This window comes from Wyeomyia smithii, chromosome 3 (genome assembly GCF_029784165.1).
Source record: "Wyeomyia smithii strain HCP4-BCI-WySm-NY-G18 chromosome 3, ASM2978416v1, whole genome shotgun sequence".
NCBI classification, from domain to species: Eukaryota; Metazoa; Arthropoda; class Insecta; order Diptera; family Culicidae; genus Wyeomyia; species Wyeomyia smithii.
This window is the reverse complement of record NC_073696.1, coordinates 66,309,000-66,325,340: the sequence shown is the minus strand read 5'-3', so window position 1 is coordinate 66,325,340 and position 16,341 is coordinate 66,309,000. Positions and strand designations below refer to the sequence as shown.

At 40.5% G+C, this 16,341-nt stretch overlaps 2 protein-coding genes across 3 annotated transcripts in view; one reads left to right on the top strand and one right to left on the bottom strand.

The window, feature by feature from the left end:
- The window catches only part of LOC129731620 (uncharacterized), a 143,438-nt gene that overhangs the window by 22,722 nt on the left and 104,375 nt on the right, over positions 1-16,341 (top strand). The window lies entirely within an intron of this gene.
- The window catches only part of LOC129731617 (uncharacterized), a 111,367-nt gene that overhangs the window by 86,058 nt on the left and 8,968 nt on the right, over positions 1-16,341 (bottom strand). The window contains exon 1 of one of the 2 annotated variants that reach the window (XM_055691743.1): positions 13,936-14,550. The exons of the other annotated variant lie outside the window; for it this stretch is intronic. Coding sequence (XP_055547718.1) covers positions 13,936-13,956 — 21 coding nt within the window. The 5' untranslated portion in view covers positions 13,957-14,550. Of the gene's footprint in view, positions 1-13,935; positions 14,551-16,341 lie in introns of those variants that run through there. 2 annotated transcript variants of the gene reach the window in all.

The following is a 16,341-nucleotide window of genomic DNA, read 5'->3' as shown; positions in this document are numbered from 1 at the left end:
ACTAGATCTATTTAGTGAAGGTAAGTTTTTCAAATGCCGTTTATACGTTTCAACAACAAATCTAACCTCGCGAATTACGTTGTTGGTGTGAAGATTTTTGAAGCAGCGATGCAACTTTAGTTGTTGCTTGTTTCTTTACAATTTCATCGTAGTAACAAAAAATGTTTCTTAAAACCTCGGAATTTCATTAGTGCAACAAATGATCACAATTTATTTTTTTATTATGTTTCAATTGTTGCTTGGGTAGCCTCTTTCCAGTCAAAAAAAAAAATCATTGCCACATAGACATTTGATGTAGCTTTCTAAAGTAGTATATTTTTACGACATTCCATCGCCAGAATAAAGTGCTGATACTAGACACCTTGTTTTCCACGGGAGAAACAACGACGACCGCATGGCAGCGCAATGAGTAGGCAACAAAAAAAATAACAAAGTTTTCAAAGCCAAGAAATGAAATGCGTGGTATAAAGGAACAAGCGAAAAAAATTTGGGAAAGTAAGTAGAGGGTTTCAGTAGATTCTTGAATATCTTGCTCCACAAGTACGGAGAATTCTGTATTGCAAGTACCTGGCAAAGGTCTAAAGGTAAACTTAGTCCTTGCAATCGGACTCCGGAAGTCGTGACTCAAAGCAGCAAAAGCTTTACTTTTTTGGCCGATAAAAAAGGATAAAATTGTTGATATCAAAAAATTTTTTATGCCAAATGTTTTACAAAATGGATCGATCGTCGAGTCGGTGGGTTTTCGAACTGGAAGACAGAAAGACGATTTTTTTAAAATGACTACGCCACTGATAGGACTTAATTGGAATTTTCAATCGAACAAAACTAACTGTAAATCTAGCAGATAGCAGATAGCACGCACGGATTCCATAGGTATTTTTCATCTCAGATTTTCTGGATAACTACTTTAAACTGTTCCAAGTTGGAGACCTTGTAATCAGCAAGCTGCGACTCATTAAGGACCAAACAAAAATCATTGGATTAAGATTTGAGGAATATGGCGACCATTCATTTTTATCCAGAAAATTAGTTAAATTGTCCATACTCAGTCTTGGATTAAGATTGCAGTATATGCGCTGGTACACCATATAGTGGTCATCTCCGCAGAGTTTTCGAAAACATTTTAAAATTAACAGCATTTTGCATTTTGGTCAATAAAAACCCGTGGAAGCACACGTCACTAACAAACTTGCCAGACTATCACTGAAGCTGCTCTCTGGAATCAAGTAACGCTCCAATGAGACTCCAAAATAGTATCTCTTGCTGCTTCCCACAATCATTTTGTGCATTGTGTGGCTGCTCCAGGACAAATATGTTATTTTTAGAAAAAAATAACGCCAGCGTGCCTTGAAATTATCATTTTCGCACTACTGAGCCTCTTTTTGAAAGGACTTAGACACACCCTGAACTTTACACTTCTTGTAGACCTCACGTCGAAGGTCAGTTGCGAAATATTGTGGACGGACGGACTCTAGCAGCACGGCTATCATCAGCAATTGTGAATTGTCTGCTTAATGAAAGTTTACATTTCAAGTGTTTTTCCATCAGTTTTTTCGACCCCTTCCACCCAATATTTTTCCGAGTGACAACGTGTCATTTTGCCCCGGTGGTTGTGGTAGATGCGTAAACGTGTGGATGATATGTTTGGATGACTTTATGCGGTGAATGGTTATAGAAAGGAGCGACACCTCTGTGCAAGCGCTGCAATGTTGTTGTAATAACTTACTCCACTTCAACTTATGTTTTCAGCCGCAGAGAGGAGTGCAATAAAAACTATTGATATGTCATGAATTAGTCTAATAAAAGTTTAGCACTTTTTTTTGGAGCACAATATAACGGACACTTTCCATATGTTTATCGAATCCGTTTTGTTATTTTTTGGCGTTTTCTACTTGAAAATTATGAAAATTTCAGCTAAGGAAGGCAGTCAACCGAGATCTTTTTTACATGCTTCAATACTTCCTATTGTGTTTAATAATTCAGTATTATTGATCTCACATTATATGTACATGATTCCATAAGTCGTCTATATTGTTCGGATGACTTAACGCGGTAAGTGGTTCGCTGCAATGTTGTAGTAATAACTTTTTTCAATTTATGTTTTCAGTCGCAGAAAGCAAAACAATAATAGCTATTGATATGTCGTGAATTAGCCTCGTATAGGTTCATCAGTTTCATTTTGGCACAACATAACAGGCACTTCCCACATGTTTTCTAAATCTATTTATATTTTTTTGCGTTTTCTTCGTTAAAAATTTGAATATTTCAAGTATTGAAGGCAGCCAAACGAGATAGTCTTTACACGCCCTGATACTTCTTATTGTATTTTACAATTCATTTTTATTCATTCCGCGTCGAACATTCGACAGAAACGGACGTGCAAAGTGGTCGTTCTATTACAATCCGGTCCGTGTGTACGAATAGCCAAACAAAAGAGTGTATTATTCGCGCTAAAGGCCAACTAGATTGTGAGTTGTGTCGCTACGTTCTGTACCCGGCTCGCAACTTTGGCTGTATTGGTGCAAAATACCAGCTGCAGTTTTGATCTGTGCACAGTGAATAGATCTTTCTAATTCAAGGCCATCATTTGACAGTCGAGTCGTGTCGCTGTGATGAGTGATCTCACACCCGGCTCACTGCTGGTGGCTGTATTGGTGCTGCTGTACTGGTGCTGCTGGCTGCTTTGGGTGCAGCTTCGAACGATCGGACAACCACTGCTGGAAGGAAGAAGTAAATAGGTACGTATTCTTGTCGGCGCTAGAGCGCTAGTGCACTACATTTAGCGCGATGGATATAGATCCCTCGCCTCCCGTGCCACCATCCCCGAGCCCCCCTGACCCTGACCCTTCTGTTACCCCCTCCCCTGTTCATTCTCCAGTCCCCCCTCGCCCCAGGCTTTACCCGGACGGATCTCAACAGGGCAGCTATACTGTTTATTTTCGTCCAAAGGCAGGAGTGAATTCAAAGCGATTAAATAACTGCAAATTTCTAAAGACCTGACGAAGGGGTACAAGGCCGTGACCGAAATTTCCAAGGTCCGACCTAACAAGCTCCGTGTCGTGGTCAGTGATCTGACACAGGCCAATGCTATCGCTTGCTCTGAGCTCTTCACACGCGAGTATCGCGTTTACATACCCGCACGAGAAGTGGAGATCGACGGTGTCATAACCGATTCGAGTCTGTCTGTCGAGTGTATCCTAAAAAGCGCAACCGGTTGCTTAAAAAATACCGAAACACAGGCGAAGATTTTGGGTTGTAAGCAATTGCGGTCCATGTCTCTCGTCGGCGGTAAAAAAGTTTACACTCCGTCAGACTCGTTTCGCGTTACGTTTGCCGGATCTGCACTCCCTAGCCACGTCTCGATCGACCGGGTTCGTCTGCCTGTGCGATTGTATAAACCCCGTGTTATGAATTGCACTAATTGCAAGTAGTTAGGCCACACAGCCGCCTACTGCTGCATTAAGGCACGATGTAGCAAGTGTGGGGAGACTCATGCGGAAGATTCTTGCAGTGTTAATGCTGAAAAATGTATTCACTGTGGGGAAAACCAGCATGAGCTCTCCACATGCCCGGTGTACATGCAGCGCAGAGATAAAATCAAGCGGTCACCTAAGGAGCGTTCAAAGCGTTCTTATGCTGAGATGCTGAAGAAGACCGTGACCACTTCTACCATAACATCGAACCCCTTTGATCTGTTGTCCTCTGATGAAACCGATTCTGACGATTCATCAGCGGGAACATCCTGGGGAGTCTAGGAAGAGGAAAAACGTTTCTTCTCTTAAACTTCCCCGTAAAGGTCCTAAGATTTCCCAAAGTGTAATGAAAAGTACGAACAAACCAAACAGTGCTGCGGAAAAACAGAAGCAAACTTCTCCTGGGCTTGCAAATTTAAAGTCCCAGAAGGAGTTCCCAGCACTGTCAGGAACATCTAAAACCCCAGTTGTTCCTTTTGCACATCCAGTTGATGAAACAAACTCTGGATTAGTGAAATTTTCTGACATTGTGGACTGGATTTTTGAAAATTTCAATGTACCCGATCCAATTAAAATTTTTCTTACAGCATTCCTCCCAACAGTTAGATCATTTTTGAAGCAGTTGACTGCCCAATGGCCCCTCCTTGCAGCGATTGTATCCTTCGATGCCTAATTCATCTGCGTATATGAAGGATTCTATCTCTGTCTTACAGTGGAATTGTAGAAGTATTTTACCAAAAATTGATTCGTTTAAAGTTTTGATAAATAAAAACAAATGCGATGCATTTTCCCTTTGTGAAACTTGGCTTACTTCAAATATTGATCTCAACTTCCATGATTTTAATATTATTCGCCTTGATCGAGACACCCCATATGGAGGAGTACTTTTAGGGATTAAAAAGTGCTATTTTTTCTATCGTATTAACCTCCCCTCGATTCCAGGCATCGAAGTTGTCGCATGTCAAATGACAATACAAGGTAAAGAGCTTTGTATTGCCTCAATATATATTCCTCCCAGAGCACAGGTTGGGCAACGGCTGCTCTTTGATTTGATAGAACTTCTTCCCTCGCCACATTTGATTTTGGGAGACTTCAACTCTCATGGTGTGGCTTGGGGTTCCCCTTACAATGATAACCGCTCCTCTTTAATCTATAACCTTTGCGATGACTTCGACATGACTATTTTAAACAACGGTGAATTGACACGTATCCCGAAACCTCCAGCGCGCCCAAGCGCTTTGGATCTATCCTTATGTTCGACGTCGCTACGGTTGGATTGCACATGGAAGGTAATCCTCGATCCTCACGGTAGCGACCATCTGCCTATTCTTATTTCAATTAGAAACGGGTCAACTCGCATGCGACCAATTGACATTCCGTATGACCTCACAAGGAATGTCGATTGGAAGTTATACGAGGAAATGATTTCAAAAGCGGTCGAGTCGATTCAACATCATCCACCACTTGAAGAATACAACCTCCTCGCGGGCTTGATTCTCGACGCCGCGTTGCAAGCCCAAACGAAGAAATATCCCGGCGTAACGATCAAAGAACGGCCTCCCACTCCGTGGTGGGACCAAGAGTGCTCCGATGTCTACACGCAAAGATCCGACGCGTTTTTGGCCTTCCAGAAGGGAGGTATACCCGACGACTATATACGGTATTCGGAGCTTAATACCAAGCTTAAAAGCCTGGCTAAAGCAAAGAAACGCGGATATTGGCGTCGGTTCGTGAACGAGACGTCGAGGGAGACATCGATGAGCACTCTTTGGAACACAGCCCGAAGAATGCGGAATCGCGTAACGGTCAATGAAAGCGAGGAGTCTTCAAGTCGGTGGATATTTGATTTTGCCAGGAAAGTATGTTCGGACTCTGTTCCTGCGCAAAACTTTGTTCGCGATACGTCTCCGGGTCACGACGCGATAGAATCACCTTTTACGATGGCAGAATTTTCAGTTGCCCTCCTGTCCTGTAACAATAACGCGCCTGGGTTAGATAGAATCAAATTCAACTTGTTGAAGAATCTACCCGGCAATGCCAAGAGGCGCTTGTTGAACTTGTTCAATAAGTTCCTGGAGCAAAACATTGTACCGCAGGATTGGAGGCAAGTGAAGGTGATCGCCATTCAAAAACCAGGGAAACCAGCTTCTGATCACAACTCTTATAGGCCGATTGCAATGCTATCCTGTATCCGGAAATTGAAGGAAAAAATGATACTCCGTCGTTTAGACCATTGGGTCGAATCAAATGGTCTACTATCAGATACTCAATTTGGCTTCCGCCGCGCCAAAGGGACGAATGATTGTCTTGCGTTGCTTTCAACAGATATTCAGCTGGCGTATGCTCGCAAAGAACAAATGGCGTCTGCGTTCTTGGACATTAAGGGGGCTTTTGATTCCGTTTCTATTGACATTCTTTCGGGTAAACTTCACCGACAAGGATTTTATCCAATTTTGAACAATTTTTTGCACAATTTGTTGTTCGAAAAGCACATGCATTTTACGCACGGCGATTTGGCAACTTTTCGCATTAGCTACATGGGTCTTCCCCAGGGCTCATGTTTAAGCCCCCTTCTTTACAACTTTTATGTAAATGACATCGACGAATGTCTGGCAACTTCATGCACGATAAGACAACTTGCAGACGACAGTGTAATCTCTGTTACAGGAGCCAAAGCTGCCGATTTGCAAGGACCATTGCAAGATACCTTGGACAATTTGTCTGCTTGGGCTTTACAGCTAGGTATCGAATTCTCTCCGGAGAAGACTGAGATAGTAGTTTTTTTTAGGAAGCATGAACCTGCTCAGCTTCAAACACAATTAATGGGTAAAACGATTTCTCAGGTTTTGGTACACAAATATCTTGGTGTCTGGTTCGACTCTAAAGGCACCTGGGGTTGTCACGTGAGGTATCTGATGAAAAAATGTCAACAAAGAGTGAATTTTCTCCGTACAATAACCGGACAATGGTGGGGAGCCCACCCAGGAGACCTTATGAGGCTTTACCAAACAACGATACTGTCTGTCATTGAGTACGGGTGTTTCTGCTTCCGCTCCGCAGCAAACACACATTTGATCAAACTGGAGCGAATACAATATCGTTGTGTGCGTATCGCCTTGGGTTGCATGCAATCGACCCATACGATGAGTTTGGAGATCTTAGCTGGAGTACTACCATTGAAAAACCGCTTCTGGAGCCTGTCTTCTCGTATTCTAATCAAATGTGAGGTCTTGAACCGTCCCGTGATTGAAAATTTTGAAAGGTTAATCGAACTGAATTCTCAAACCCGTTTTATGACATTGTATTTCAATCACATGTCCCAAAATATTAACCCTTCTTCGAATATTCCAAATCGTATCGACTTATCAAATACTTAAATTCTACTGTGTTTTTCGATACATCCATGATAGAAGAAACTCGTGGAATCCCGGATCATTTACGCGTGCAGCAGATCCCTAAAAAAATTTCCAATAAATATCAAAACATCAACTGCGACAATATGTACTACACTGACGGATCACTTCTTGATGGGTCCACTGGCTTCGGTATCTTCAATAACAATTTAACCGTCTCCCATAAGCTCGATAATCCTGCTTCTGTTTACGTCGCAGAATTAGCTGCAATTCAGTAGACCCTAGGGATTATCGAAAAAATGCCCACGGACCATTATTTCATCTTTACGGACAGTCTCAGTTCCATTGAGGCTCTCCGATCGATGAAAGATGTTAAGTACTCTCCGTATTTCCTGGGGAAAATACGGGAACATCTGAGTGCTTTATCCGAAAAATCTACTCAGATTACCTTAGCGTGGGTCCCTTCTCACTGCTCGATACCGGGTAATGAGAAAGCGGACTCTTTGGCTAAGGTGGGCGCAACAAACGGTGATATTTATGAAAGACCAATTGCCTTTAATGAATTTTTCGCATTTGTACGTCAGAATACGATCATCAGTTGGCAAAATTCTTGGACCAAGGGGGAACTGTGAAGGTGGTTATATTCCATAATCCCCAAGGTGTCGACGAACCCGTGGTTCAAGGGGTTGGATGTAGGTCGGGATTTCATTTGCGTGATGTCCCGGCTTATGTCCAATCACTATAGATTTGACGCGCATCTCCGTCGTGTTGGGCTCGGGGAAAGTGGTATCTGTGCCTGTGGTGAAGGTTATCACGACATAGAGCACGTTGTTTGGTCATGCCCTGTACACCGTGACGCCAGGTCTAGATTAATAGCTTCCCTGCAGGCCGAAGATAGGCAGCCGGCTGTTCCTGTTCGTGATGTCTTGGCGAGCCGTGACCTATCCTACATGTCCCTTATATACGTTTTCCTGAAATCCATCCACGCCCCAGTTTAGTCCTATCCCCTTCCGCCTACATCCAACCAAACGACAAGAACACGTTAAGACCCCGGATCCGGAAACAGCAATCAGACCCGCACGATACTCTCAAGGCCCGATGGAAACAACCCAATATGCCAGTCCGTAATATCTTGGCCCAGCAGCGGAACAAATTTAATATGCTGCTTACCTATGGCAATGAAAATCATCAAACAGCAAACCTGTGCTTTTAATGCAAAATATTCTAGCTTTAAGTTAGATTTAGTTTCAGCTCGTAGTCGGCAGCGAGGATAAAAAATTTTCTTTTAGTTATTAAGATACTTTAGAAAGTAAGCTACCAGATATAATTGGCGCCGTTAAACATTGAATTGTATTTGTGCCGTGTCAAATAAACTATAGATGAAGAAAAAAAAATTCATTTTTATTATTCTCATATCTATATTGTTACATTAATCCAATTAAATCATGGTCATATCACTTATCAAAGTGAATCCTGATCAAAAACCCACCCCACTAATAAAAACTTTCTTCCGTGGTCTTTATAGGGATGCAAAGGTATTTTTATGAACCATAAAAAACACGGTATTTTTACTGTAAGCTTGTAAACGATTGTTGTTATTACCATGTTTTAACAACGTTTTTTGTTGTTGAATCTACCACGACAATAATTTCACCATGAAAAACATTGTCAGTGACTTCTAAATGTATCGGGAAAATGCCTGAAAAAATGCTGTTAAGATACATAACGACCCCCCTTTTTCATTGTAAAAATGGCAAAAACGATGTTTTTTATTGTTCTGGACAATGATATTTAATGTAAAATTGATTTATCTACAAGGAAAAACATAGTTAAATTATGGTATAACTATGTACAGTTACAGCAATTTTTAAGGTTTTTTTAATGTTTTGTTAATGTTATTTTTTTGGGTACTACTTGCACTGCTTTAACGATAGCAGCATTCTGTAAAATTTTACCAATACCAGTACAAATCATTATGACAGTACTAGCACCGGTTAATACTTCAAACGCGTTATGATTTTGAGCCGTCCAATACATTAAACATTCACTAGAGCACCGAATGCGTTATAAACAGCACACATCCGTTATACTGGTTCCAATACAGTACAAAAGGTGCTCTAAATTGACACAATATTGAGGTGGTTCCACACAGTCCAGCTTTTGTGTGTAGTTTCAAGAGAAACGGGATTGAACAATTAGTGTTTAAAATTCCCTTTGTTACATCCACGGAAACTATGAGCAAGTTAGAATCTCTTTTTACCTGTTTTACATGCTCCATGTTCTTGATTTGAATTCTAAAGACACATTAGTTTAAAACACACTTTTTTGTGAATTTTGGAACAAGTCTTTGTAGAATAAAACTTAACCATATTTGGCATCGTTTGAAATCAAAATTTTGAGTTGTGCCCATCTGACTGTTAGGACGTGGCCGGCGTCGTTATTGGTCTATAAAAACTCGGATCATTGAACGGGAATCGGGAATTGCGCAGTGAGAAGGAATTACCACTCCCAGTCGTTCCTTCAGTTGATTCATTGTGTTTCACCATTTTTAATGGTTTTATAAACGAAACCTCGCTTAACCCCACACGGTTTCAGACGTTTTAATGCGAGGGCAGTCATTGGCAAAAAACCCCTCCACTACCACTTCCCGAAGTTGCTTCATTGAGCATCAAAAACAAAACACACCTGACAGACAACCATCATCATGCATGTTTGTGAGTGCATTCACAGAGTAAGAACTTTCACCAATACTTTCATACACACTTGAAGTTTTTTGCCGGGTCTCGGTAATTAAGAACGGCACCACTGAGTGCTCCTTTAGAAACAGCTGTCACATTTTTTCATAAATCTTGGTTCACCTTACTGAAGGTTCGGCACAAAATACCCGTAATCTTGGTAGTGATAGCTCGGTAATATTTTATGCCGAAATATCAGTTAGGTTGAACCGAGATTTACGAAAAAACGTGACAGTTATCATTATTTTTTCAACCGAGCACTCAGTGGTGCCGTTCTCGACAAATATTACCGAGACCTGGCAATAATTTTAGTATACGATGGTAAAGACAAAAACATTCAACACTACTTCATTTTATTGGAAAATTTTGAGTAGTTTGCAGATTAACCGTGTTCAATCTAAGTATATCCATAAAGGATCCTGCAAGAAACAACTATCTATTAAAGAGTCACAGTAATTTTCATGAGTTATGCAGCATCCATGAAATCCAAAATTTCACAGGAAACTCTCTAACAAGAAGTGAACAAAGATTTATGATTTATTCATTTCAAAAATTGTTACAAATTCTGCGTTACCAGAAACTGCTGACTGCGGTATGCTATCTCGTATCTTAGAGAACAACAAACATAATATTTGATCACCGGGCGCATCCAAACCGCCGGCTAATACATACCACCGTTGTTCAAACACTTTGCATACCGCTTGACACCTTGGCCGTAGTTGCTTCAACAGTACAAACACCCAGCCCATCCCGGTTTCGGGGGTAAATATCTTCCTGGCTGGCAATGAATGGCGATTTGGTGTGGTTGATGAACAAAGCTATATATATTGGCCTATCGACCGATCAACCCACCAGACCAGTCGGTCAGTTAGGTGAAGCACAATTTGAGTTTGCAATTTCCTGACTCATCAAAACCAACAATTATGGTTGTTTGTGAATGCATATGCGCGATTCATTCAGCCATGCAGTGAAATAATTCTATGCAATGAAATATCTCATACCTGTTTGTGGAACAGAGTGTCAGCCATGCAGTAAAATAATTCTATGCAATGAAATATCTCATACCTATTTGTGGAACAGAGTGTCTAGTCAACTTAAAAAAATTACTTGTTTTTTAAAGTTTTTCTTAACAAAACTATAGATTAAAGATGAAAAAGAAAAAAAATCTATTAAAAATGCTCTTTTCTTATTCAGCGACATTTGTAGGCCACTATTTTTTTAAGAAATTTATCGGATTCTCAGATAACCGTTCAAGAGAAATAATATTTATTGTTGCATATTTTTTGTTCTATGAAATCTTGGTTCATTTTCGTTAATTTTTTTTTGGAAAAATTTAGTCATCCAAAAGTTACACATAAATCACGTTTTTGTAGAACTTGGATCAGAAAGCGACAAAAACAATTCAGATTGATTTTGGAAAAAAAACAAAGAAAAAAAATCACTAAGATATTTTTATAGACGAAGTCTTTGCAACATAAAAATATTATTATATTCTGAAAGGCGAAATTCGACTCAAGGAAAAATTTAGAAAAAAGTTGGCTTTAAGACACCAATTGCAAAATAACTTAACGATCCTGTTGTATGATAATACTCATAACTAACAAAGTGAGACCGAAAAGTAAATTATGTCATTACTAAGAGATTATCCTACTTCTGAAAATAAAACCAAAGTAGAGCCTGTCTGATCACCAGAATAACGTACACTGACAGACGAAAAAAAGCCATTTGATCGGCCCAATAATCAAGTTCTGTACACTATTTCCCGTACCTAACCATTTTCGAATTATGCAAGTAAACCTTCGGGCCGGTAGGTAGGTACATACTTTAAACTTGCCGCAGAGTATATTTACAGAAGTTTTTTTTTCTTTGACGGTTTTACACTCGCGTCCGCATGTCGGCACCGACGCGAGAGGTACAGCAAACGGAAAGAATGAAGAAGGAGAACTGGTTTCCTCGATGGTGTATATCTTGGATAAAAAGATAAACTGGATATTTAATGAAAAGTAAATATGACTAGAAACATACAATTCCCTTCCCTAACGAAGAAAATGATTTAATAGTAGTTTTTTTTTTCGTACCGAAATCAAATCGATCATGATTTGCTGTATTAAAAAGAAAGTTGTGATTTGAGGTTTAAGAAATATGAATAATACGTCAAAGTACGAAAAGGTGTTTACTGGAGCAAAGATAGCAAATGAATTAGGCGAAGGTTCCTGCTTCACTGCTAGCTGGACTGATCGTTTATTTTGTTTATCATGTGATTCTTTGTTACGGAACCTGTCAGCACGTCAGACTCGCACCACGGTAGTATTTACGGTGAGAATCGTTCCAAATGCGCATGTCACAAAGCCATTAATTTCGTTAACCATTGGGTATAGGAAAAACGTTCCTAGCTCCCTCCCAGCCTCCTTTCCACCAATCCACAATGTGTGTGATGCGTAATTGCAACATACAATGGTAAACTGGCAGCCGGGCACAGTAATACGCTCCTCTTGTGCTACAACAATTCTCTGTATTTGCTACAATTGGCAGACACAGGTTCTGTGTCTCGATGCGTACAACTTTTTATGCAAAATAGATTACTTAATTCGAAGTTGAAACTTTACGGTGGAAACACTAAAAGTAATATCACCATGTGTTTTTTCATGTTTTGTGAAATACCACAGCTTTTTGACAACTTGAGTTTATGACATGATTAACATTTTCTCGACTTTTTATAACTCATCACGATAAGAATCAAAATAAAATATCATGAAATATTATTTCCATTAAATATTTTTATGGTTTTTCGCTTGGGCCATATCAAGTTAAAAGAAACTTAACAATGATGACAAAAGTATTGTGTTGGGTCTGGTTTACTAGCACGAACTAACAATTCTTACTATACTATACTGGCAGGTTGCATGTTGGTTCTTGTACGTAACCACACCTTGTTGAAAGGAGGCTCATCCTGCTCTTATTAGGTTTGCTGGAAGTAAAAAAAACGTTGTGTGGCCTTCAGGTTGGGTGCCCTTGGAAGGTCAAGGATACAGATGTCTTCCTCGCAGATTGGCTCTACTTGGTCTGAGTACAATTTTTCTGATTATTTTCATTAATAGAATTATAGCTTAAACCTTCGATAATTTCCTTAATCAAAGTTTGACAATATAAATAACGCGTCGTTTGCAAAAGCTTTATATTATTATTTTTCTAAAAATCGGTTCAATTTCAGATTCAGCTACTAAACTAACTAAACGTGATTGCAAAATTCGAGCGTTTTTTTATCAGGACCCCAGCTTCGAACATCTTGAACCGCTACGACGCATCGTTATGCACCAGTTGTGCAGCAATTTTCCTCTGCACAACGGAGACCCTTTGGGAAAAGTAAATGATAACGTTGAATTGATTGAATAAAATTCAAATCAAGATTTTTCCGACAACGAGTACACAAATTGAATCAGCAAAATCGACCGTTTTCGGGTGAGCGTTTCCTCAGCATTTTTCTCATTTCCACACAAATTAGGTTTACCCGATCCGGGGTAACGTTTCATCCGGGTCGGGTGGCGCCGGCGATAACGGACGAGGACGTCGACAACGGTCGCAAGAGAAGGACGACCGGAGAAATGGTGCAGCCTTAGAAATTTTAGACATTTTCACACTTCGCCCTCGTCGTATCCTTGACAGAGAAAAGCTCGTTTGGCACGAACGAAAGGCAAAAATTCGTAGCAAGAGGGGGAAGGAGAGGGTACTAGAAGGCACAAGAAATTAGCTTGTGATGGTACAACCGCCCGCGTTCGAGGAAAATGCTCCAAATAGACGGGGATCATCAAAGGAACGAGTCCAAGAAAACGTGTGAAATCGCAGCAGCAGCATCAGCGTCTTCTCGTTCAAAGCTTCGGCATCGGTAGTCGACGGAATTCCTTTCTGTACGGGCCAACGCATGTTAGATCGGTGTAGTAAACCGTGTACAAACGACCAGAGGATGTGAACCGCTCTCTTCCAGGCATCGTAGTACTATTACCGTCTGTAAGGTTCTTTCATAAAAAGGATTTTCCGAGAGGAGAAAATTTCGCTTGCTGCTGTACGCTCTCTTGCACGAAATTTTACTTGCGACTTTTTGCGTCTTTGGTTTTTGAGGGGTTTTCTTATACGCGCGTGTGCTTCCCTTTTTGGTTTTCTGTCGTAATTGTCTTCTTGCTCATCGGCAAACAGCCAACTTCGGCAGCAGGGTTTCGCTCTCCAGCTCTACCACCTTTGGTGGATTGATATTTTCAAGGGCACCGTGTAGCACTAATATCGTACGGGTAGAATATCATTTTTCGACTCAACGGTTTTTCCGTTCACCTAAGACAGGGAAAAAACACACTTGAAAGCGACTATATAGTTGATACTTACGCTGGGAAAAAGTCCTGGCATTGCTGCAGAAACGGGAGCTTCGTAAAAGATCACACTTAAACAGATAGACCACAGCTTCGGATGAAAATTTCAACTGAATGTCACCTTTGAACGCACACGACTAGGAACTGGTTTGATCCTGAATAGTTTTACACGGTATCCGCCTAACGGTAATTGCACTGATACAAGAGGTTAATTGTGTGAAAAAGACACTTGTCCGGATTGATGGTTCCCAGGAACGGTTCAAAAATGGTTTAGCAACATCGTAGACTATGCCTGCTAAATAGGAACTTTTTTATTTCTTCTGTTTCTCAAACTCCACTCTACACTACAGCATTACTCTGATCGATAGGGACCCAGTAAGAGACCAACAGAAATCGGCTACAGCCTCTGTGTTCGCTGCTGTGCTGTTCTTTTCTGAAGTAGTACTACACACCGTCTGACACTGCTAGCGTAAGCTTTTTTGGCCTTATGGAGAGCTCTTCGTTCTTCCTTAGTATGCCCCAACACCCGCTTCCTCCGATGTCTGCGCTGTTACTTACAGGAAGGAAGAAAATTGCAATCTCACTCGCTATATGCTGTGCTCCTTTCGTGCTCCAACAACAAACAAACGCTCTCGGCACTCGCTAGCTGATAATGTACTTCAACGAAAGTGCGAGATACTTCACAGCTGCTGCCGAATTTGCCGAAATTTCTCCAGAAAATCTGAACCCGACTCTGTCAAAGCAACGAAAATTCGTACCTTTATCTATATTGAATCGTACACACGGCGCACACCATCATACACATTCATATATTTCTACGAGTAGCGTACGACAGCCATACAATGAACCCTCACCTCGGAAAGAGCAACATTTTTTTTCCTTTTACTACAGCCACTACTGATAGCGATGCTGTTACACTCACTCGCCATCGAGCAACAGCAACAACAACAACATTGACTACAACAACAACAACAGCAGTAACAACAATCGGAGGAGCTTTCCAACCACCAACATGGTACGAAGAGGTAAAAGCGCTTCACTACTGCTGAGTGTGGATATCATCGGAGACCGTGCTCTTAATTTGAAGTCATTCTTCGCCATACATACACACTCTCCGTGAGTAGATACACACTTTCGGACGGTAAGCTCGAATGATTAGCAATGTTCTGCCTGTTGTTCCGTCTTTCATTATTCTAGAGACTTCCGAGGAATGGTAGAATTACTCAAGAAAAGGTTGAACACCTGGATCAACCACGAAAAATTGTTCAATATATGACCTCTAATATGAATATATTTGTATTCTCTCGATATAAAATCAGGAGAAAATATTCATCAACCCAGTTCGCTATTTTATTATTATAGGGTATCGAACGTCTTCGGCAGGTTTTTGTCCAAGAATGCTGCAGAAAATCTGCCGGAGAAAGCCACTGCCGAAGACGTTCGATACCCTATTTGATATAAAAAGGGTAAAGTGAAGAATTGCCAAAAGAGGAATTATCAGTAGAAGAACAGCGCCTCCTTTTCTCTATACCATCGTTGGGCACTTTTAGATTATCCAGGACATTAGAGATTTATATTGCGAGAGTTCATTCCAGTGATAAAAATTGTAAGGGTAAAAGCGCCGGTTTTGGCTATGATGCGTTATATATTAAGCCTGTATTACACTCTTTGACCAATGGTCAAATATTTGACCTTCTGACATAATGGTCAAATTTATTTGACACCATGGTTGTTGTTTGCCCGTATTTGCCCCATGTAAAAATTGGAGAGTGACAAACAATTATCTTTGACCAAATTTTTATCTGTCAAAAAGTGACAAATATTTGACGCTCGGTCAAAGAGTGTATTAGAGCTTTTAGAGTGGCAACGACTTGTATGGAAAGGCAAAGACCTTCGTTTTTGATTTCAAAAGATTCGTCTTCTCGAAAAAGTCGATATGGAAAATTTCAACTCAATCGGACTTCGGTAACACGTGCCTTAAAGCTGTCAAAGTTTGAATTTTTTGACCGATGAAATACATTATACTGATTTTTTATTTATGTCAAATGTCATAGAAATGCGTAGAATGTCGAGATATGGTGTTATTTTAAATACACCTGTTTAAAAAAAACGACTTTTAGAAATTCTTGAGTTGGGGCCAAGTTGATCTTCGAATTTCAAAAGTTTGGTCCTCTCGAAAAATGTTCTCACACAAAATTTCTGCTCAATCGGGTTTCGTTAATGTTTCATTTTAACGACTGCTAAAGAGAAGCCGTAGTAGTTCACGCATATTACTAACGAGGCTCGAGCGTAAAATTATAAAAAACGTAACTAACCACGGTGACAAAGTAACCTTCCATCCGTTATAGTCGTTAGAGATGCAGAGGTAAAATAGGTCTCTGACAACAATGATTGCACTACTCTTTTCTCCCATTCCTAAGCG